General features: G+C 42.3%; 1 protein-coding gene across 1 annotated transcript in view; it reads right to left on the bottom strand.

Moving 5' to 3' along the window:
* The window catches only part of LOC122550661 (PC3-like endoprotease variant B), an 869,748-nt gene that overhangs the window by 51,558 nt on the left and 793,390 nt on the right, over positions 1–24,800 (bottom strand). Inside the window, exon 16 of the mRNA XM_043691743.1 lies at positions 21,560–21,745. Coding sequence (XP_043547678.1) covers positions 21,560–21,745 — 186 coding nt within the window. The remainder of the gene's footprint in view (positions 1–21,559; positions 21,746–24,800) is intronic.

Below are 24,800 nucleotides of genomic sequence, written 5' to 3'. Positions count from 1 at the left end.
CCGACCTATCACCTTCATCCCCTCTCCCACTCACCTATTGTACTCTATGCTACTTTCTCTCCACCCCCACGCTTCTCTCACTTATCTCTCCACCCTTCAGGCTCTCTGCCTGTATTCCTGATGAAGGGCTTTTGCCCGAAACGTTGATTTTATTGCTCCTTGGATGTTGCCTGAACTGCTGTGCTCTTCCAGCACCACTAAGCCAGAATCTGGTTTCCAGCATCTGCAGTCATTGTTTTTACCTATTTGATATATGTGACAGTGTGATTTGTCCAGTTTCCCTGCAAAAACACATTTCATGCCAAATAATCGATTCACTATCAAACTAGAAATGTCGAAGAAGTCTATCACTCAGACAATGGACAGAAGACAACAGCATTAGAGGTGCAGAGCTACACACAATAAGAAATAACGATTTCAAAGAAATATAAGATAGAAAAAGAATCAGCAAGCTACCTAGCCATTTACCTAGCCATTATGCCCACTGTAATGCAAATAGAAATGAGACACTTAAACAGCTGAAATAGTATTAATTACACAAGCTAATGTACAACATTATGTTTCAGAGCAATTTTGCAAAATGCAGTGGTGCAACGTACTTTTTGTACTGAACAATCACTGGTGTATAATAAGGATGTAATGGTGTGGCTAAATTACATTTTAACATGGAGCATTCTTCCAAGTAGAGCAATTTGCTGCTCCATATTTGACAGACTTTGAGGCATGATTTTTGACTTGCGCATATAGAGAGCGTAACTCATACTCATGTGACTTACATTTGGATGTAGTAGCAATGGGTACCTGCTGCTCAATGACTAAGAGCATGTATACTCTATCATAGCAACTCCATCGTGATCTGCATACTTTTATCTATGAGCATTTATACAGCCTATAATTCATAGAGATAGCCATTTCTTCTGTGACTTTTTTCCTTCATGTGGTAAGATGTGCTGTAGATAACCTTTCAAAAAAAGTAAAAGATATTCATTCTAATTCCGATTCTAATGCACCAACACAGTTTGAACACATTAAAATGATTTCCACAGCTGTTACTTTTGCAATTTTGTTCACAAAATTACATTTTTCAACTGCTTCCCTTGCTATCTGTTAATGTAGATTTTTCCTTTCTTTCACTCTGCCTTGTGCTGTGTATTATCCTGCAGCTGAGAGAGCAAAACAGGTGACCTAGTTTGAGGCCCTTGCTCATACTCTCCTTGAACTGTCCTTGAATTTGGGTATAATTGCACATTGGCAGTCTGCTCTGTTATATCCATTCTTTGAGTATTAGGTACAAACTACTGCTTTTCACCCTTGATTAATCACCAAGCCTTCACTGTCAGTAGATCAAATCCTAAAATTTCTTCATTGATAGTAGAATGGGAATACCTACACCACATGCACTGTAATGGTTCAAGAAGGTGGTTCATCACTACCATCTCAATAATAATTAGTGACGTTTAATTTCATGAATGTTTAACAAAAGACATAGAATCATGAAGCAGAGATCATAAACCAAACTGAGACCAACTTATCATCTTCCATAAAAAGAGATGGAATGCTCAACGTTTCTTGTAATTAGCAGCCTCTAACAATACAGTTTGAAAAGTAAGATTCATGAGAAAATAATTTTATTAGGGTTAACTATAAATATTAGTCAATCATACACATTTGCAAGAAATGCCACTAATATGCAAATTAGCCCATATAAAAGCTGAAAAATGTATTAAACCAATTGTACAATGAGTAATTTTTGTGAATAGTTCAATACTAAAAGAGAAAAGCTTAGTTACTGATGAGGTCCAGACTTTTATCATTGCTGGAGTGATTCTTTAAACGGGAAGCCCACATTAACCTCTTCAAAACAAGATCTTTCTGGAATGAAACGCTCACCTTTCTCAGCATGTGTAGACACTGAGTGCTGTATAACATAATCGCATCAATTGTATTTGGCCTTAATTAGTAAAAATATCGACTTAATACACCTTTTGCTATTATTTATCAGACCATGACTGGAAGGGTAGGAATTATCATACCAATGTTAAACAAGGCTGAATCATCAGTAGTGATTTCCTTTTTCTCTTTGTATCTACTTATTCCCTAAAATTATCAAAAGAGGAATTCTGATCATAATGGGCCATTTTGTGATAAAGTATATTGGACCACCAAGACACCGAGTGGCAATTTATTCTATTCATTTAGGCTGTTGCAAATCTGTACTCAATGCTAAATCTTTGAAGGCTTGTACTTAAAGCCAACTAAATCAAATGTTGTAGCTTAACTGTGTTATTATTGCAGCTCACTGCATTGCCCCCCTCTGAGATCACATTCTCCAAAGGAATTGACTTAGAAGGGTGATTGAGCCTGATGATCTGTTGGATCTGAATTAATAGTTGAAGTAGTCTGATAAGCTCACCTCATTTTAAGATCTAGTGGAAAGACAAACCACTTTAAAGATTAATAGTCCTTAAAACTGCAGTATTTTATGGACGAAATGCAGAGCTGGAAATTATTTAGCTTTGTAATATAACTGAGGAGTCAGGTTACATGAGATGGGACAAGGAAAAGCAACAGATCTTTGGTGTTATATGTTTCTCCTCTTTATCTGGCAATTGTCCCCCACCTCATACTTCATTTTCTTTGAGTATGAAAAATACCATTGAGGTATATAGTTTGGGGAAGCTGGAGGGTTATAGAGTCATACAGCATGGAAACAGACACTTTGGCCCAACCATAATCCCAAACTAAACTGGCCCCTTTAAGGTTTTTGAGAAGATTTATAGCTCAGATTGTGGATGAGATGTGTGGCCTAAATCCCTCCAAAAATTTAAGAAATCTAAAAAAAAAACCTAGAAATAAACCTGATACTCAGAACAGTTGCAAGATCCATGCTACTCCCGTGCACCATTTTAGTTGGGTAGGCCTTTCGCAAAATGTATCCGTCTGTCCATATGACTGCATGTCTGTGGGGTGGAGGAGGAAGCAAATGTGTTTAGCACTGGATAGGTGACATGTAGGGTTTGGGAGATGAATAGGGTGGGGGCAGCCTATCTCTGTGAAGGGGAGTGTGAGCGAGTGAGTGCAGGGAGTTGGGTGGATGAGTGAGTGTGTAACTGGGGAGTTAGGGGGAATGAGTAATTGACTGGGGAGTTTGGTCAATGAGTGACTTGGATGGTGAGTGCATGGGGGGGTGGGGTCAGATGGGTAGGTAGGTGGGTGACTGAGTGACTGACAGGATTGAGGATTGATAAGCATTTTGGGAGTGAGTGAGAGATTGACTGACTGGCTCAGTGAGTGTCTGGAATTAGTGTGACTGTGTTGGGTGAGTGAGTGACTGGGGTTGTTGGTGAATGAATGAATTATGGGGGTGGTTGGCTAAGTGAATGAGTGATGGGGTGGGGGCTGGGGTGTGAGTTTTGGTTTTTGATGGATGAGTGAGTAGGACTGAGCCAAACACATACCCAACCTTTCCCTCCTCCTCCCTTCACCTGCCCTTCCAACCAAGCAAAAGTCTATCCATGTTCTGGATGCCAGGGAGAAAACTCAGGCTGTAAAGGAACCCATTTCTAACCCCCACTTCCATGTGAATTCTATGGAGGTTAGCTCACAACATATAGGGGCTGCATGGTGCTCAGTGGTTAGCACTGTTGCCTCACAGCACCTGGGACCTGGGTTCAATTCCCACTTCAGGCGACTCTGTGGAGTTTGCACATTCTCCCTGTGTCTGCGTGGGTTTCCTCCGGGTGCTCTGGTTTCCTCCCACAATCCAAAGATGTGCAGGTCAGGTGAATTGGCCAAGCTAAATTGGGAAGTGGGTCTGGGTGGGTTACTCTTCGGAGTGTCGGTGTGGACTTGTTGGGCTGGAGGACCTGTTTCCACACTGTAGGGAATCTAATTTAATCATATCCCACCAGAAGTGAACCAAACTGTGGCTTTGTGAAACCCATCTTCTTCACTGAGTCCCTTCCTTAGTGATCAGGGCTTGGGACCTAGTCTGTTTCTCTCCGGCCCTGCTTTGAGTCCAAAAATTCAAGAAAAGGCTAAATTAGTTAAATCCATTGCTTACCACTTTTAAATAGTTATTTTTACTAATTACTCCTTTCACTGATTTATTTATTGCTTTGAATCTTTTTTCTCTGAAATCAATGTTTATTGATCTGGCAAGCGTTCTCTTTCTGAAATGTGCTCACAGACGTCGAGTGAGAGAAAAATTGAAATGTGAGCCCAACATGCAAAGAGGTTGGACAGTCGTATGAAAGACTAACTACTGCTTCAACTAATTGAGGAAGTCATTGGATGGATCTGCTGAAGCCTTCTTTAAAATTCACATGGGGAAGAAAATTAGACCGAGGTCATTAGCAGGCACTGGACTGTGATGCATAACTACTCAACGCCCAGCAGCAGCAAACCTTGTGCTGCCTCCATACCAACATGACTGCAATATGCAGTCCAGAGTGAAATGAATAGCATGCCAGCTGCATGCTGACCAGGGATTCAGCTGCAGGCATAGCCAGCATGGTACACACCAAGCCTGCATTTCTTAAAGGCAGCTTGCTTTTCTTAAAGGGGAGAGGTACTTGGGTTGGAGGAACTGATGCAACAGTCTCAGAAAGGCTTTTATGGAAGGAAGTCAGCGCAAGTTATGTTTTTGGATCCCAGCAGTTTCTATCACTGTATTCTATCAAACCTGCCTCATTAACTACCAGCCCAACTCCATGATGTTCCTCACTTCCAATTCCAGCTCCATCTCACTACGCGCTGTTCCTGGAACAACTCGCCACTCACTGACGATCATGATTTAGATAGGTTTGCTGCCACTATCCTCCTCAACATATCGAATCCCTCAACTATCCCTCCCTCGCAGGGAGCTACAAGGTCTGCTTGGTCTAGTGTAATTCAGGATAATCACTTACTAGTTTATCTAGAAGGCACTCCTGCATTGAAAATGAAATCTGTTGAGATCCTTCTGTCCAAAAGTCCATATGACATAATCATCTGGGTGGTATTAATCTTCATTAACCCTTACACTTTATGCAACATTAACACCAAACTATCATGCTATTCAATTTACCATTAGCCATCAGTAATCAGGACACCTGCCTAGTATTCAGAAGCTCCATCCCATTCCCATAAAACTGCCAAAGCTGTCAGTCTCACATCCACATCTAGATATTTTACACCCTTTTAGCTATTCAGCATTGCAAAACACCCTCTGATATTCTTCCTTCTTTCTTGCAGGACAGAGGGACAACAGAGAGAATGAGACAGCTGGCATCTGACAGGACCAAGAACATTTGAATTGATCATACATTACTGCCTAAAGGCCTTATTTTCTAATCTGACCCAGGACAGAGACAGAAATAACAGTTCACTGCTCCTGGCCCTGGACCCCAGCTCGAGCACAATGGGGTCTCCTAAAGCCCTGACCCCAGTTTTGGGGCTTTGATGTGTCCCTCATGTTCCAGGCCTTGACTGCATCAATCATATCCTGATATTTGACATGATATGCAGTGTGTAGCCGGGGCAATGGTTTGACCACGGACTGTGTGAACATTGCCCCACCCTCTTTCCTTGACATACATTCCTCCTTCCATTTCTCTAAGAAGAGCCAAGTGGACTGATAGTACAGCCTCATCCTGAAGGGTATCAGCAAGAGCAGAGCTCTGAATAAGAATTATGCATCAGCTCAGATGCTGACAGAGCATATACCTCCGAATGTAGCACAGAATTAAGAGTGAGAAAAGCAGGTGGAATTATTCCAACACCATAAAAACTCACAAAGCCTTTTCATGTGACAGATGATAGGGGTCAATGTCAAGGAGAAACTTCAAGAGGTGGAGAACCAGCCTTGCTGTATGCGTTGGAGGATTCCAAGTAATCTTCTGGCCCAGGGTCCACTCCACATAGCAGGATGAGACATACTCACACCTGTTCTTCCAGAATGTACACAAAGAGACCTCTGTCATTAGCACAGCATGGCAACAGACCCTTCAGTCCAACTAGTCCATGCTGACCTCTTGAGAGAAAAAGGTAGCTCAATAATATCATCTCTGTTTGACAGCTTGAGGAACAGCAAAACGTGAAGCTGTATGATGCAAAGCTCACAGACAGACACAGCCTCCCAGTCATTCCTGTCCTTTCTTCACAGAGGCTCAGATGGCAGTATACTAACAGTGTAAGCCACTAACTCTGGGCAAGCTGACTAATGCCCCCAGTTCCTTTGAAAAAGGTAAGACTCCCAGAAGTGATGGCCTATTGGCCAAATTGTACTCAACCCTTCAGGATTTGATCGACCAGGATCTGCGGAACGTTTAAATGAATATGCTTCTGGCCAGCAGCATGAGGAAAGTCAGCATCTTCATCCTCATCTACAATGGAAGCTGGAAGACAGTGGAACTTAGGAATTGGCAGCCAATCTCAGTACTGAATGTGGACTATCAAATTCTGTCAAAGATCACTGCCAAACAGGACAGGGAATCTGTAACAACACCCAACTGCTCTGCACAGTCTAAGAATGAGCAGACGCAGCCTTCCAATCAAAACTAGAGTCAAGCAGGGTCTCTTGTACCTTGTTCGAGTGTTGTGTAGAGCCTTTTGCTGTGACCATCAATTAGGATGCAGGTTTAAGTGAAATGACAATTCCAGGCAGTGAAGGTCTGCAGGTCAAACCCTCCCTGTACATGACTAATGTCACAGTTTTCTGCTCAGTCTGCTGTCAGTGCATGAGCATCTACAACCAGTTTAAACTGGCCTTCAGACCCATGATAAACTGAGACAAGTGTGAGGCTATGTTGTGAACTGTTCCGACCAATCCTTTATCCGTTTCACCATCAGGTCAGATTACCTGAAGATGCTGGACATATAGCTCAGAGGGAGAAGGGCATTTGTTAAAAACTGAGGAGGGTATTGTCAAGGTGAGGCCAGAACTGGGCAAGTGGGAGCAATGCTCCCTCTCCATTGTGGGTGAAAATCTGGTCATCAGGTATCAGGTTCTCTTGGCGTTGTTGTGTGATGCTGGTGAGGTCTGACCTATCCTCTGAACCTAAACTGTAGCGGTCACCCGTGCCACCTTCTATCTTGTCTATAGTGGCACCCCATACAAAACCCAGGAGAGTGAGGAGAAACATTCGCAATGTTACCTTGATGGCCACTTTTGTGCGTGGCTGCATCAATCTTGGTACACACCACCAAATTTCACTTGGTGCTGAGGTTCCACCTGTATCCAGTGTTGTGAAGAATGGGTCTGGCCATATTATGTGCAATGTTGAAACTTAGTTGGATTGTACCATTTCAGTTGCTCCTCATGGGAAATGTCTGTTCCGAAAAACACCATTGACCACACACCATCAGCTAGTAATCAGCACAGAACATCCTGAAGGGTTTGTGGGAAAAGGAGTTAGATGACTAACCCTGTTAGACAGTTACCTGAGCAGATAATCAAAGTTATTTGGCAAACGCTTCATTGTCAGAACTTTCTGACAAGCATCAAGCTTATAGCTGAGCTAGCAGCGAGAGGGCACTCACCATCAGTTCGCTCATGCAAGTATAGACTCTTAGTGCCACCATATGCTGTGGTAGTGACGAGGCCATGGCATTTGTTCTTCTGCAAATGGTCTTTGCAAGACTGGCCCAGAGAGAGATTACAGAGGTTTTTGTCAAAGTTTGTACTGAGGAGCTCTAAGCTTGACACAATCTTCCCAGGAACACACACCAAGAAAAATATCAGCTGCATTCGGAACACCATCCACTTTGTTTAAGAGGCGATCTGGTCTGCCTGAAACCTGTTGGTCTTCCAGCACAAAGAGTTGTCCTTGACCGGACGTTGCAGATTGAAATATTCTAAGGTACTTATACTGAGGGATGCACTAAAACTGGAGGCATCTGCTATTAAGGAAATACCACTGCCTAAGGTCTTTCTAGCATAATGTACTGAGTGATTGGTAACTTAGAGAACACCGCAGGGTTGCAATGTAATGCATATAGTTCTTGTCATATTTAGTTCATAATCAAATTTTTTGTTTGGATTGACGCAGATAATAGTGCAAAATGCTCATCTGAGAACTGTGATATTTTATTATACTTTACATAATGTCTAATTATTTTATTTTGTAATATACATGTAGATAGTTTATGAATATGTTTGCAATAAGAAAATAAAACTGACATCAAGATGCGGTGAGCCACCAGACATGAGGTGACTGCAGTGATATGATACCAGCTGATCTTATTACTGGGCAAGTTAGATTCCAGACTAAAACCTGGCTTGATAGATCATATTTTGATTTATTGAATAAAGCGCTCTTTCACTGAAACACAAGTATGCAATGATCTAAATCAGGTTCTCACAATAAAACAAAAGTTCATTATGCAAAAGGAAAAAAATTAAAAACATCAAGCTATTTTTATTTAACACAATTTGAAAATATTCAAAACATGCAGTAAAAATACATCACTCCATATATTCCAATGGCATCTCTTAACAGTAATAAGGTAGCAGAGCGATTTCCCATTTTTTCCACAACTATAGGTTTGACTGAACTGTTGCTTTCAATTCCTGGTCTTGAGAGTTTGATAACTCTTCCTCAAATATTCATACAACTGAACTTAGACATTTTCAGCTTCAAATAAGCCCTTAACTAAAAACTTCAGGTCTAGAATTTCAAAATAAACCCTTACACTGACTAATGTTTCTAATGCTTCTGAACTAACTCCTTGTTCCAGGAGATCTGTTTCATACATCCAGTTTCAACTGAGATGTCTGTGAACTGAAACCAAAAGCTGTCCAACTGACACGTGCTTCCCCATGCAAAAACAAACAAACTGAAAGTAGGTTTATGTTCTTTAGTGTTCACTCTGTCAACATGTTGAACTTTCCAAAAGCAAGCAAATTTCCATTAGCACTCCAGTAACAAACTTTCTCATTCTGGTTTTAGAAAAAATCTATTGTTCTAGAAATATTGACAAGTTAACCATTAAATCCTCTCACTTACATATCCAAAACCCACATGTCACTAGTTCAATATTCAAGATCTAAAATAAATGAATATATGTTACATATATTAAAAAAATCACACATCTTATATCACAGCAGCCAGGACAGGAGAAGACATAGTATATGCCAATGTGCCATAAGGTGAAAATGTTGCTGAGTTCAGCTGCAGGAGATCCAGATAAGATGATATACAGGAGAATGCTCGTGGGCATACACACTAAAATGCTTGGCAAATTTGGTAGACTTGCCACATAGCCTGCTGTCACTCCTGCCAAGGAACATGGAGGAGTCAGTTCCAATTTGGCACAGGGTTTCTCACAGAGAAAGAGATGGTCAACTCCAAAGCAGTGTTTAATGACCCAGTAGTCTGTGTGTTTGTGTGGGTTTTGTCTGGGTGTTCCAATTTCCTCCCACAGTCCAAAGATTTGCAGGTTAGGTAGATTTCCTGTGCCTAATTGCACATAGTATCCAGGGATGTGTAGGCTAGGAGGAATAACCATGATTAATGTGGTCTTATGAGGATAGGATGGGGGAGTAGATCTGGTTAGGATTTTCTTTGGAGGTTCAGTGCAGACTTAATAGGCCAAATGTCCTTTATCTGCACTGTAGGGATTTTATGATTCTAGTTGAAGACTTATGCTCCAGGGCTTGCTGCTCCCCAGCTGAGTACTTCCAGTACAGTTACAACACTGGCATCTATCCAACATTGTGGAAAATTTTCCAAGTGTGTCCTATACATAAAAAGCAGGACAAATCCAACCTGGCCAATTACCACTCCATCAGTCTACTCTCGATCATCAGGAAAGTGATTGAAGGTATCCTCAATAGTGCTATTAAGCAGCACCTGCTCAGAGGTAACCTACTCAGTGACTCTGCCCCCCCCACCTCCCCTGTTTGGGTTCTGCCAGTGCTACTCAACTCCTAACATCATTACAGCCTTGATTCAAACAAGGACAAAAGAGCTTAATTCCAGGGGTGAGGTGAGAGTGACAGCACTTGACATCAAGGCTGCAGTCGCCCGAGTGTGGGATCAAGGACCCCCAACAAAACTGGAATCAATGGGAATCGGTGGTTAGAGTCATACCTGACACATAGGAAGATGGTCATGGCTGTTGGAGCTCAGTCATCTCAGCCGCAGAACATCTCTGCAGGAGTTCCTCAGGATAGTGTCTTAGGCCCAACCGTGTTCTTTGTCAAAATGCAACAAGATCTGGACAATGTTCAGGCTAGGGCTCACAAATGGCATGTAACATTTGTGCCACACAAATGCCAGGCTATGACCAATAAGAGACAATGTAACCACCGTCCCTTGACATTCAATGGTGTTACCATCACTGAATCCCCCACTATCACCATCCTGGGAGTTATCATTGATCAGAAACTCAACTATAATCACCACTAAATACAATGGCTACAAGAGCAGATCAGAGGCTAGGAATACTGCAGTGAGTAACCCACCTCCTGACTCCTGAAAGCCTGTCTACAAGGCACAAGTCAGGAGTGTGATGGAATAATTCCCACTTGCCTGGATGAATGCAGCTCCAACAACACTCAAGAAGCCTGACATTATCCAGGGCAAAGCAGACTGCTTGATTGGCATCGCATCCACAAGCATGCATTCCCTCCACCTTCAATGCTCAGTAGCAGCAGTGAGTACTATCCACAAGATGCACTGCAGAAATTCACCAAAGATCATTAGATAGCACCTTCCAAACCCATGACCACTTCCATCTATAAGGAGAAGGCCAGCAGATACATAGTAACATCTCCACTTCCAAAATCCTGGAATTACCTCCCTAATGGCATTGTGGGTAAACCTACAGCAGGTGGACTGCAGCAGTTCAAGAAGGCAGCTCACCTTCACCTTCTCAAGAGCGACTAAGGACAGACAATAAAAGCTGGTTCGCCAGCGACACCCAAGTTCTACAAAAAATGAATAAATAAAAAACATGTTGGTGCACTGGTGTTCAATGACTCAGCTTCCATTATAACACAGACAGAAACCACCAAATATCTTAATGCTCCATTGGCTCAGAGCTGATCAGCTGAAATCTGAGGTTCAAAGACAGTGACACATCAGAAGGGGAAGAGCTACCTCAATGCTGTGTATCAGGAGACAGTATGACCCCTTAGATTAATTATGTCGAATTTGGTCAGTGATCAAGGACAGGAGGTTGTGACTATAACCGAGGCAGGTAGACAGATGTAGGAAGTAGAGCTGAAGGAGTCTCAGCCCTTGAGCTTCTCTAATGGGTTTGAGATTCTTACTCTGTGTGGATGAAAACATAGAACATAGAACATAGAAAAATACAGCGCAGTACAGGCCCTTTGGCCCTTGATGTTGCGCCGATCCAAGCCCACCTAACCTACACTAGCCCACTATCCTCCATATGCCTATCCAATGCACGTTTAAATGCCCATAAAGAGGGAGAGTCCACCACTGTTACTGGCAGGGCATTCCATGAACTAACGACTCGCTGGGTGAAGAACCTACCCCTAACATCAGTCTTATATCTACCCCCCCTTAATTTAAAGCTATGCCTCCTTGTAATACCCGACTACATACGCGGGAAAAGGTTCATACTGTCGACCCTATCTGACCCCCTAATCATCTTGTACACCTCATTCAAGTCACCCCTAAACCTTCTTTTCTCTAGTGAAAACAGCCCCAAGTGCCTCAGTCTTTCCTCATACGATTTTCCTTCCATACCAGGCAACATCCTGGTAAACCTCCTCTGCACCCGTTCCAGTGCCTCCACATCCTTCCTATAGTATGGCGACCAAAACTGCACACAATACTCCAGATGCAGCCGCATCAGAGTCTTATACAACTGCAACATGACCTCAGGGCTCCAGAACTCAATTCCTCTACCAATAAAAGCCAGTACGCCATATGCCTTCTTCACCGCACTATTTACCTGGGTGGCAACTTTCAGAGATCTGTGTACATGGACACCAAGATCCCTCTGCTCATCCACACTACCAAGTATCTGACCATTAGCCCAGTACCCCGTCTTTTTGTTACTCTTAGCAGGAGTTATAGGAAGGATGAGCAAACTGAACGTAGCACCATGGTACAGGTAGCCATTCAAGAGAGGGGAAGTAGAGAGAAATGTAATTGTAATTGGAGATAGTATAGTCAGGGGAATAAACACAGTTTTCTGTGGCCAGGATTGACAGTCTAGAAGACGGTGTTACCTGCCTGGTGTACTGGTTCAAGATATCTCATCTGGGCTGCAGAGGAACTTCAAGTGGGAGGGGAACAATCCAGTTATTGTGGTCGATGTAGATACCAACTATATGGGTTGAAAGAGGAAATAGGCTCTGTTGAGGGAACATGAGTAGCTAGAGACTGAGTTAAAAAAACAGAACCAAAAAGGTAATCGTCTCTGTATTGCTACCTGTCCAATGAGCAAATTGACAAATGCTCAACAAAATAAGAGGTCAAAATGTGGCTCAAAGATTGATGTTGGAGAAACAGATTGAAGTTCATGAGATATTGACACCCATTCTGGGGAAATGGTGAGCTCTTCCGAATCTGTGTGGGTAGGGTTGAGGAACCGAAAAGGAAAAGAGATCTAGATGGGAGTTGTGTACAGGCCTCCAAGCAGTACTTAGGATGCGGGGCTGAAAATAAATCACGAGATAGAAAAGCCAAGTAAGCAAGGCACAATTCCAATAATCGTGGGGACTTCAATATGGAGGTGGACTGGGAAAATGAGATTGGTAGCGGATCCAAAGCATTTGTGGAATGTCCACAAGATGGTTTTTTTGGAGCAGCTTGTGGTAGAGGCAATACTGAATTTGGTGATGTGTAATGGTGTGGACTTGGTTAGGGAACTTAAATTGAAGGAACCTCTGGGAGACAGTGACTATAATGTGATAGAATTCACCTTGCAGTTTGGGAGCAAGAAGCTGGAATCAGATGTTACAGAATTACAAATGTGTAAAGGTAACTACAAAGACAAGTAGGAGCTGGCCAGAGTTGATAGAAAAGAGAGCCCAGCAGGGAAGAAAGTGGAGCAGCAATGTCAGGAGACTTTGGGGATCAATCAGGAGGCAGAGGAGAATTTCATGCCAAAGAAGAAGAAACATACCAAGGGGAGGGTGAAGCAACCATGGCTGACAAGGCAAGTCAGGACAACTTAAAAGCAAAAGAAAAAACATACAATGGGTGAAGGTTAGTGGGGAACCAATGGATTTGAAAGCCTTTAAAAACCACCAGAGGATAAATAAAAACGCAGTAAGTGGAGAGAAAATGAAATATCAGGATGAGCCAGGCATAGGAACTGAGGAGCTAGTTTGCATCAGTTTTTGTGGGGGAAGACACCAATGGCAAACCAGAACTTTAAGACAGTCGGAGGGCAGAGGTGAATGTAGTGGCCATCGCTAAAGAGAAGCTGCTAGACAAGTTGAAATGCCTCAAGGCAGATAAATAGTCTGGATCAGATAGTGCACTCCAGAGTTCTGAAGGAGGTTGCTGAGGAGATAGTAGAGGCATTGGTATGGTCTTTCAGGAATTATTGGAGTGAGGGAGGGTCACAGAGGACTGGAAAAGAGTTAATATAGCAACCCTGTTTATGAAGGGAAGGAAGCAGAAGATGGGAAATTAAAGGTTGGTGAGCCTGACCTCGGTTGTAGAGAAGATATTTGAGTCCATTATTTACAATGAGATTGTGGAGTACTTGGAAGTGCTTGGTAAAATAGGGCTGAATCAACACAGCTTCATCAAGGAAAGGCCAGGCCTAAAAAGTCTGTTAGAATTTGTTGAGGAGGTAATGAGAAAGTTAGACAAAGGATTAGTCAGTGGACATCATAGAGAATGCACAGCACAGAAACAGACCCTTCAGTTCAACTCGTCCATGCCAACCAGATATCCTAGATAAATTTAGTTCTATTTGCCTGCATTTGACCCATGTCCCTCTAAACCCTTTCTATTCGTATACCAGATGCTTTTTAAATGTTGTAATTGTATCAGCCTCCACCACTTCCTCTGGCAGCTCATTCCATTCATGCACCACCCTCTGCATGAAAAGTTGCCCCTTAGGTCCCTTTTAAATCTTTCCCCTCTCAGCTTAAACCTAGTTTTGGGCTCCCCCACTCCAGGGAAAATACCTTGTCTGTTTACCCTATCCGTGCCCCTCATGATTTTATAAACCTCAATAAGGTCACCCCTCAGCCTCTGATGCTTCAAGGAAAATAGCTCCAGGCTTTTCAGCCTCTCCGTATAGCTCAAATCCTCCAACCCTAGCAATATCCTTGTAAATCTTTTCTGAGTTTCAAGTTTCCTGTAGCATGGATACCAGAATTGTATGCAGTATTCCAAAAGTGGCCTAACCAATGTCCTGTACAGCGAAATGACCTCCCAACCCCGAAACTCAATGCACTGACCAATAAAGGAAATATCGTGATCTATTTGGTTTTCCAAAAGGCCTTTGGCATGGTGCTGCACAGTGGACTGCTAAATAAGAGAACAACACATGGTGTTAGGGGTAAGGTAGTGGCATGGAGAGAGGATTGGCTGACTGGCAGAAGGCAGTGAGTGGCGATAAAGAATCTTTTTCAGGATATCAGCCAGTGACTCGTGGAGTTCCCTAGGGATCAGTTTTGGGACCACAATTATTCACGTTATACATTGACGATCTGAATAAAGGAACTGAGGGTGTTATTGCTAAGTTTGCAGATGACACAAAGATAAGTAGAAGGACAGGTAGTGTTGAGGAAGTGGGAAAGCTGCAGAAGGACTTGGAGAGGAGAAGAATGGCCAAAGAAGTTCTAGATGGAATACAATGTGGTAAAGTCTGAGGGTATACACTTTGGTGGGAAAAAGGGAGGCACAGACTGTTTTCTAAATGGGGAAAGGCTTTGAAAATCTTAAGCACAAAGAGACTTAGGAGGCTAGTTCATTTCGAAAGGACTAGGGTACAAGAACAGGGAAATATTGCTGAGGCTGTGTAAGGCTCTGGTCAGAGTTGATTGCAAACAGATTTGCAGTCCATATCTAAGGAAGGATGTGCTGGTGTTGGAGGCAATCCAGAGGAGGTTTACAAGAATGATCCTAGGGATGAAAGACTCGTCACTTGAAGAGCAGTACTCTGGACCTGTACTCAATGGAGTTTAGAAGGATGAGGAGGGATGTGATTGAAACCTACAGAATACTGAGAAGCCTGGATAGAGTGGATGTGGAGAAGATGTTTCCGTTAGGTAGGAGAGACTAAGATCTGAAGACACAGCATCAAAGGGAAGAAAACAATCCCTTTGAACTGAGATGAAGAGAAATTTCTTCAGCCAAAGGGTGATAAATCCGTGGAACCTGTTGTCACAGAAAGCTGTGGAGGCCAAGCCATTGACTGTATTTAAGACAGAGATAGATAGGTTTTTGATTGGTAAAGGCATCAAAAATAATGGGAGAAGGTAGGAGAATGGAATTGATTGAATAATGGCACAAACCTGATGGGCCGAATGGCCCAATTCTGTTCTTCTATCTTATGGAAGCTCAGACTGAGGTTATGAAACCTTTTCTTGTTGACATTGTAACTGGTCATTCAGCAAGAATCCTTTCAATTTAAAATAAGCCAACATTTAAAGGTAAAAGCTAATGTGATGGAGGGTTTTCAGAAATTGGTCAAACTCTTTCTCCTAGAATAATACAGAATATGGAAAACCCAACATGCACACACTATCTAATATTTTTAGTGCACAGGCACCAAGCACACAATTAGGAGACGCATACAAACTATTGAGCTGTACCTTCTGCAGATTAGGAGCCATTGCAACTGAAAGGACCACATTTCGTGCAAATGCTAATTCTTAAGAGACTTTGAAGTAAAACAAAACTGATATAACAGGATAATTTCCCATCAAAACTGAAGTTATATGTTAATAGACTGCTCAATAAAAAGTGTGACAATGTCAAATATGTTCTAAGTGAGAGTTTTAGGTTTTTTAAAGAAAGCATTTTTCAATACAGTGGTAGCAGCTGAACTGAACAAGGGCAAAGCAGTAGCCAAAAACAGTGATGTCTCAAGGACTTGTGACTGAAACTGAATGAACTTCAGGAAAGGAGCAGGGTATTTGTGAGCTTGTGTGTAAGTATTTATTTAATTTAAAAGGGAAACACAGTTTGTAGATTTACCAACATTACAATAAACAATGAAAAGTGTTGTGAGTCTTGGTCACTTTCTCTACCTGTTTGGGTTCAGGCTTAACCTGAGAGACAGGAGGATCAGAGGGAGATGTTTGTTTAGATACCAAAAACATGCCAGCCCAATTTAGTGCAATAGAGGCTCTCCCTGGCTGTGGATACTACCGTGCAATGGCATGTACAGATTCTCAGCAATTGCAAATAGCTCAGATAGTTTACTCGAATCAATGTGGTGCTGCCCAACCAAGTGCCAGTGGCTCCAACCTACAGAAACCTACCTCTCAGGATGGCAGGCTTTGTAGGCCCACCAGTGCCAGTCTGTCAATGCCCTTGCTGTTGTTTGTCAGCAATCAGTTTAGTGTACCACGCCATGCCAAGGTGGTTTCATCCAAAGCAGACAAAGCCCAAAGCAATTTAAGTGCTTCCTGCCAGGGCATCTGCAATCTCTCCCAGTAGAAGTTAGCAAGATCCCACCAGCTTTCTTGCAGCCACTGGAGTAGGACTGCACAGGAGCATGAGGCCAGGTACAAGCATCCATGGAACAGGCAACCAAGGAATGAATTAGTGTGCACAGTTCATTTTATAGTTATTACTGGATTAAACTGGTATGGAATTTTTTTTAACAGTAGTTTTGCATCATGGCTTGAGTCAAAAGTATGCATTAAAGGTCGACAGCTGAAGGCTTTAAAAATTGCAACTGTGAAAATGTGGGGATGAAAGTACAGGGAAACCAGACTCCACGCACAGACTGCCTGTCCACAGTGAATGGGTTGCAGATACCTCATCTTCCCTTTCCTTTCTTCTGTCCCTTCATTCTCCATTTCCTGTTCTGTGTGAAGTGCCCTCTGCATGTCTGGTAGTCAAAAGCATGGAGACATACTGCAGTGAATACTGGTGGCTACAAGCTGGGGGTATTCCAGGCATCAGTTCAGGGTGCTGATGACTTGCTTCCTGTTTCTCCTGGAAGCTTGGCTGTCATAGCGAGCTCGGAGAAAGTGAGGACTGCAGATGCTGGAGATCAGAGTCAAAAAGTGCGGTGCTGGAAAAGCACAGTACGTCAGACAGCATCCGAGGAGCAGGAGCGTTGACATTTCAGGCATAAGCCCTTCATCAGAAATGGGGGGAGGGAGCCCGGGGGCTGACAGATAAATAGGAGGGGGTCCCACATGGTGAACAATGCCATCCAGCATCTCCTGTACTTTCTGCACTTTTGCCCTTGAACCCCACCCCTCCAACCGCAACAAGGATAGAACCCCCCCCCCGGTCCTCACCTACCATTCCACCAATTTCCAGAAAACATTGCATCATTCTCCGCCATTTCAACCATCTACAGTCAGACTCCACCAACACAGATATAGTTCCCTCCCCACCCATTTTAGCATTCCACAGAGACCATTTCCTCCAAGACTCCCTTGTATGGTCCACAACCCCCACCAATCCACCCTCCATCCCCGCCACCTTCCCTTGGAGCTGCAGGACGTATAAAACCTGTGCCACACCTCCCTCCCCCCTCACCTCCATCCAAAGCCCCAAAATATCTTTCCATATCCAGGAGAGATTTTCCTGCACATCCAAACACCTCATCTACTGTGTATGTTGCTCTCGATGTGGTCTCCTCTACACTGGGGAGATGGGACGCCAACCTTTGGAACATTTCAGAGAACATCTTCAGGACACATGCACTAAACACCCCTCCGCCCTGTGGCTGACCACTTCAATTCCCCCTCTCACTCTGCCAAGGATGTGCAAGTCTTCCATCCTCAAATCCTAGCCATCCGACGCTTGGAGGAAGAACACCTTATCTCCTGCCTTGGGACCCTCCAACCACATGGTATCAAATGTCGATTTCACCAGTTTCCTTATCTCCCCTCACCCCAACTTATCCCAGATCCAACCTTTCAACTCAGCACCGCCATCTTGAACTGTCCTACCTCTCCATCTTTCTTCACAACTATCCGCTTCACCCTCCGCTCTGATCTATCACCATCACCCCCATACCTGCATCTACTCTAGCCTTCCTAGTATGTCCGAAATGTTGACTCTCCTGCTCCTTGGATGCTGCCTGACCGGCTGTGCTTTACCAGCGACACACTCTGTCATAATGAGGCTGCCATATGTGATTGGCAGAAGGTGGCAATCATGTGTGGGCAACTTCTGTTTGACATAGTGACCCAACAATGTTGGGAAATGCATACGATAACTGTATCTTGGTTGCTGGTGATAATCAAGAGGATCCCCCAGGTAAGGTGCACACCCACTGCAAAGTCATGGAGTGGTAACCCTTATCTCCCCATTAAACTGTGACCTACAGAGCCACATGTATTACAGTTAATAGCTCCCTGCTAGCTTAGCAAAGCCTAATTCCCATTTCCCCTGCTCCTGCAGTAAGGGAGTAGATTGTGAAGATCACTCTCCTCGTGTACAGAGTTTCTGTCACATCATTAATACAGTGGTGCATGGCGAATGTTGAAATGTCAAAACATCACCAGAAAGGTCTCTTGGTATAGAAACTGACCATGGCAATTTTCATGGCTGCTGGCAATGTCTTCTTCTCCTTGGTTTGAGCCTTTGGTCCAGTTGCAGAAGGTGGCACAACTCAGGGAGACCTACTTGGTGAATCGCCACTACCTCAGGCAGTACTTCTGACTGAGATAAAAAGGGGGGTGTGTGCACGGTGGTGTGGTATTGACAGGTTGGGTGGTAATGGTGGCCCAGTCTTCCATCAAGAGCATTTCTTCCCCCTTCCTTCTCTGCACACTTTGCCTACTCTGCCGCATATGCTCCCTCCCCAAGCTGCGCCGCAGTCCAAGAACATATTAAATCCATGTTTCTATTACTGGCAGGCTTTCTAGCCCCTCTCTGTCCCCCTCACCCAACTTCAGTGCTAGTTCTTTGTCAATCCAGAAGTTTTCCAAACTCCTTCAAGAACATCATGCACAATATTTGCAATCATTCTGCAGCAGCAAAGGAAAATGAAAAGCAATTCATTTGGAGGCTTCATGAGATCCCTTTAAATTGCAGTTGTGGGGAGGGGATCCCTTATTTGGGAATGGTTAAGTGAAGTTGCTAACAGTACCTGTGAGGTCCGAAATGGCGATTTGTCACCTAATCAGCACCTGTCACTGTTTGACATCACAGGCTGTGCTTCATTTCAGAGGCTGAACATCCTGCTCCTCAGGTTGACCTTTTTTCAGAATGTCTCCCAGAGAGCTGGCAGAATTCAGCAACACAATTTATATGTACCTCCAGCACATGAATCACATAAACATCTAAGTTTGGAAATGCTACATGGGTAGTCACTGAAAAATGTCTGGATAATACTTTTGAAGTTTCAGGTTCTGACAGAACGGTATTATTGAGCCATTATATTCAGCCATAATTTCTACTATAAATCTGATGAGATACTTCTGATTCTGTTTACTGAGTTGGCTGTGGTTATATAGACGTTCCACATTACCAACTGGAGATTACCTTCGCACCTAGGGAGTTTACCATGCAATTCCTCTGTGCTGGTTTGTGAAAACTTGGCTGGCACATATTATTTTTAAAAAAGACTTGCCAGTGAATCCAGCTGCAATCCAATCTCCAGACTCAGGTGATAGTTTATGAAGAAGTTGAATTAATACCTGTGATACATTCACAGAATTGGGATAATTCAGCATGCTAAGTCAGCTGTCTCTGGCATAGGTTTGAGAGGGGAAAAAAATACAAAATGGACCTAAAGGGCAACATTTTCATGCAGAGGGTGGTGCATGTATGGAATGAACTACTGGAAGGGGTGGTGGAGGCTGGTACAATTACAACATTTAAAAGTTAAAAATCCCACAACACCAGGTTATACTCCAACAGGTTTATTTGGAAATACAAGCTTTTAGGACACGGCTATTGAACTATAACCTGGTGTTGTGGGATTTTTAATTTTTAAATGTTGCAATTGTACCAGCCTCCACCATCTCCCCAACATTTAAAAGGCATCTGGACAGGTATATGAATAGGAAGAGTTTAAAGGGATATGGACTAAATGTTGGCAAATGGGACTAGATTAATTTAGGAGATCTGATCAGCATGGATGAGTTGGTGTGTTTCCATGCTGTACATCTCTATGACTCTATGCTTTCAACACTTTGAATATCTTTAAGTCATAAATATCTTCTGTGTAGTTGAATGGTATTTTAAGATTTTAAGTTAATTAAACATTTAATAAGTGTGGTTTTTAAAATGAAGTTAATTGTATGCTGTGTTAATGAATTTTTAAGTGTGCAGCTAATGAAGTGTCTTTAAAATGGAAAGAATTTCATTCTATTTGAAATGGGAGAAAGGAAAATATCACTTTTGACACAATGCAATAATATATTCCTGGGAAACTTCTGCTATTTCATTATGTGTCTGGAAATAAATGAATTACATACTGCAATTTTTCGATTAAATCAGAGTTGCTTTAATTGCTATGGTGCTGACTGTAAGTGGTGAAATGATAACTTGGTCTACTTGCAACCTTCAGCTGTTTCATAAGCTGCAGATTCCATCAACATATATAACGCCTCACTCCACTACCTCGTCTCTTCTGTTGCAGATTTAATGATACATTTTTAAAAATATTACTATTAAGTGATTCCAAAGGTCTCTAGTTTCATATTATTTCATTGTTATGGGCAATGCTAAATAGTACAGCTGCCGTGCTGGAAAGGTTGAGGTAGCTTTGGTGATTAAACAGTGGCAGTGCTCAGCAGCCTGGGAGCTCCAGTGCTGGAGTGGTCTGGTAGTTCCAGTGGTATACAATTTGGTACCTCCAGCAGGAGAGTGAATCATTTAAACAAGTGGACAGATCCAAATATTAATTAAATGATGAAAGGCTTGAAATATTAAAAGCCAAAGATCACAAGAATGTATCTGTTGGGTATTAAACAAATCAAAAAGGTGCAACAAACATTGACCTTAATGCAAAGAAAATAAAGAGAAACATTTTAGCCACAGCTTTTTAAATTTTACTTGTTTGTTCACAAGATGTAGACATTTTAGGCCAGCAATTATTAACCATTCTTGATAAGATGGTGATGAGCTGCCTTCTTGAACCCTGTCGTCCATCATGCATAGGTACACCAAAAATGTTATTAAGGCAGGAGTTCCAAGATTTTGACCCAGCAACCCAGGCAGTTGGCCCTGCAATTTGTCCTGGATGATGATGTTCATCCTGAATGTTGTTGGAGTTATTCCCATCCAAGCACATGCAGAATATTCTGTCTTATTTCAGACTTGTGACTTGAATTTATATAGCAGTCCATCATTTACAAGTTCTTATATTAACTGATGAATCAAGATATCATTACCAAGACATGGAAGGTGAATGGGGAATTGCAAAATGCTTTCACCACATAGGAGGATCTTGAAGATCAACAAAGCAAGGAAAATAATAAAAATGTACTCACTTCAAGACTCCATGCTCCATTGGGATTCTCTCCCCAAAAATGGACACTCATGAACGTCCAGTTTTTCAGTCCTTCTTGGCTTTCATCAAAGTAACGGACTGCAAGTAGCTTTGATTTGGTACCAAATGGAGAGGTGAGAGAAATTTCAAGATTACCACGACAGATGCTTGACAGGGTGACAGTGACCTGAAAAAGAATCAAAGCATTTACAAAATGTGACAACACAGTTTACTCAATACTAGGAGTTGGTTAGCTCAGTTGCTGGAAGGTTGCTTTCTGATGCAGAATGATGCCAACTATGTTGCTCCAATTCCCACAGTGGCTGAAGTTATCATGAATGACTGTCCTTCTCAACTGCACGCTTTGCCTGAGGTGTGTTGATGCTCACCTCTCTCTCTAAGGAGAAATTGGCCCTTATGATGACTGAATACTGGAAGCTACTGAAGATAAAAGGATTTGCTGGGTGTATGAAGTGTTCATGCCAGCAATGTCCAAATGATTAATGTCTCATCAATTTGTGATGGCCCATGTGCCTTTGGAAGGAAGAAGTTCAGAAGTTGATCTCTTCAAGAGACATTTTAAAAGCAAGAAGGTGCGGGGACAAGGATAGAGAGAGAAATAAAGAAAACCCTATCCAGGCCTGCATGGTACCTCAGTCGTTAGTACTGCTGTCTCATAGTGCCAGGAAGCACTTGAGTCCACCCTCAGGCAACTATCTATGTGAAGTTTGCACATTCTTCCTGCATTTACGTGGGCTTCCGCGGGTGCTCTGGTTGCCTCCCACAGTCCAAAGGTGTGCAGGTTAGGTGGATTGGCCACGCTAAATTGCCCTAAAGTGTCTTGGGATGTGCAAGTGAGGTGGAATAACCATGGGAATTGCAGGGTTACAGGGAAAGGATAGGGAGTGGGTTTGGGTGGGATGCTGTTCAGAGGGTTGGTGTGGACTTGTTGGGCGAATGGCTGGCTTCCACACTATAGGGATGCTATGATTCTAACTAAGTCCAAGAAATCTCTGCCCTTAAAAGAATCTTTAAATCTGTATTCTGACCAACAGGTTAATCTTTCAATTTTTAAATAAGTATCTGACTTGAGTTTTGAGGGACTAAGTCAAATGAGTGTGGAAGAAAATTTGAGCTGACAAGTTTGGGTTAGCAATTAAATAACTGTGTCAATTATACTTTTAATGTCAATAATGGAACTAACAATTTAATTTAAAGTGTATTTATGATGTTTATTTATTTATTTGATTTTTGTTCAGTAAAATTACTTTGATTTCAACCCATGACCTAATGGATTGATTGGCTTACTGAATATCTAGGTTTGTGGATTCTGAAAAACAAAAGAAACACATTGCTATTTCTACTCGTATCATAATAATTGATGGTCTTGCCTGAGTTCATAACAAGTATTACTCAATCATGCCTCATTGTTATTGAGTTGAATTACCATTACCACTCAATCTATCAGGTAGAATTTTTAATTTCATATGTGAAAGTCAAATCCAAAACGTTGATAAAAAAAAGTTGATATAAAAAATCATGTTGTTGACTGTGCCCTTTGAACATTCTGAGACCTATGGCTTATATTTAATCATTCCTTTATTGTATTATAATTCTCAGGGTAAATGTTTGCACAAATTGTGCAGTACAAGCATCATCAAGTCTCAGTTTGATTTGCCAAGTCACCTGAACTGACGTGCATTCAGGGTGGAGGTTCGGTGATGAAGCAAAATCATCTCATCTGGAGCCAAGACAAGACTTAAGAATCATCATGTATCATGGTACTGCAATACTATTCAAAATATCATTGTGTAGAAGCTGAAAATGTCTGACTACAGGTGGGAAACAGTGCAGTAACTGCGGAGAGTCAGAGGTCAGTCTGAGGATTTCCTGAAATTAGTCCTCAGGTCTCATCTTAATGAGGAGCAGTTCAGAGGGACCAGTTTGGGTCACTGCTTTGCTTCAAAGACTTCATGTAGGTCCTGAGGGCTGGGGGAGGAGGAGAGTGGGAGGGGATACTAATGTTCTTCTTGAACAGGTCCAGTACTTGTAGGCTTGAACTCCATTCAATCTGAACATTCTTTCTTTACAGGTTGTCATGCTAGAAAAAAAAACTGCTAAAATTTTAGAGGGATGCAAACAGAACTAACTTTGAAAATCTCATGGGAACTGTTGACATCAGAAAGTCGGTAGTCAGATATCAAGAAATACCAATCTTTATATGCAGAAATAAAAGTACATTGGGGGGGCTACCAGTATTTATTCCTTTTAATTCTTACCTCTTAAACTACAAAACAATGGGGAAAAACTATATATAATGCTTCTGCTGGTGAGAAAATGTGTTTGCAGGGTTGCACCTGGTTCTTGGCAATCAAGGATGTAGTGCATCAATGTTACATCAAAGAATTAAACATAATCCAAGGAAGCAGAACAAAATGACATGGGATTGACCATCTATTATACACTACATCTAATATTGAATTGTACATAATCAGCAACCAATCCAATACTGTCTGTTTCCATCAGCCCAAAGAAATGAATTTTCACTCCAAAATGTGTCAATGATTAGCAGTACCATTCTGGTGCAGGGACTTTTTTTTGGATGTTGCTGCTGGAAAAAGATGTAATCTTTTGAGTACGTGCCAGTGGCAGAGAATATTTTTTCCATCAGTGGACGTAGACATGCTGTCTATCTTGAGCAAGACGATTAGACATGATTCCCTACCACAGGTGAAAAATAGTCCCATGTTAGAATTGTGTAGAGACCAGCTTTGATCCTCAATTTGCCTATGCTGACCTGGAATGCATTCAATTCTCCTGCACTTATAATTTTCACCATTTCAACCACTTCTCATACGAAAACTGTAGCTTTAGGATACAGTGTACTTCAAACGCACTGTACTGGGGATAGTAAACTTGTGTCAGCATAGGTTCACGCGGACTGCCTTAACATGTGCTCAATCTCAATCTCCTGTCACTATTACCATCAAAATGAGTGTACTGCATCAAACAACATATAATTATCCTACATTTTAACACCAGTGGGACTATTAAGTTAAGTGTACTGCTGAGAACACTGACAAACCACACATATGATTGCAACATTGAATTCAGCTTCATCAAAGAGTCAATCTTGTAACCATGGAGGTGCCAGCCAATTGTTTGACCAAGGCATCACTCAATGAGGGCACTTTTTGGATAGAATACTTTGCTGGTGCCTCCATGGTTATGGGTTTGCCTCT

This window comes from Chiloscyllium plagiosum, chromosome 6 (assembly GCF_004010195.1).
Source record: "Chiloscyllium plagiosum isolate BGI_BamShark_2017 chromosome 6, ASM401019v2, whole genome shotgun sequence".
Classification (NCBI taxonomy): domain Eukaryota; kingdom Metazoa; phylum Chordata; class Chondrichthyes; order Orectolobiformes; family Hemiscylliidae; genus Chiloscyllium; species Chiloscyllium plagiosum.
This window is presented reverse-complemented; position numbering and strand designations above follow the sequence as displayed.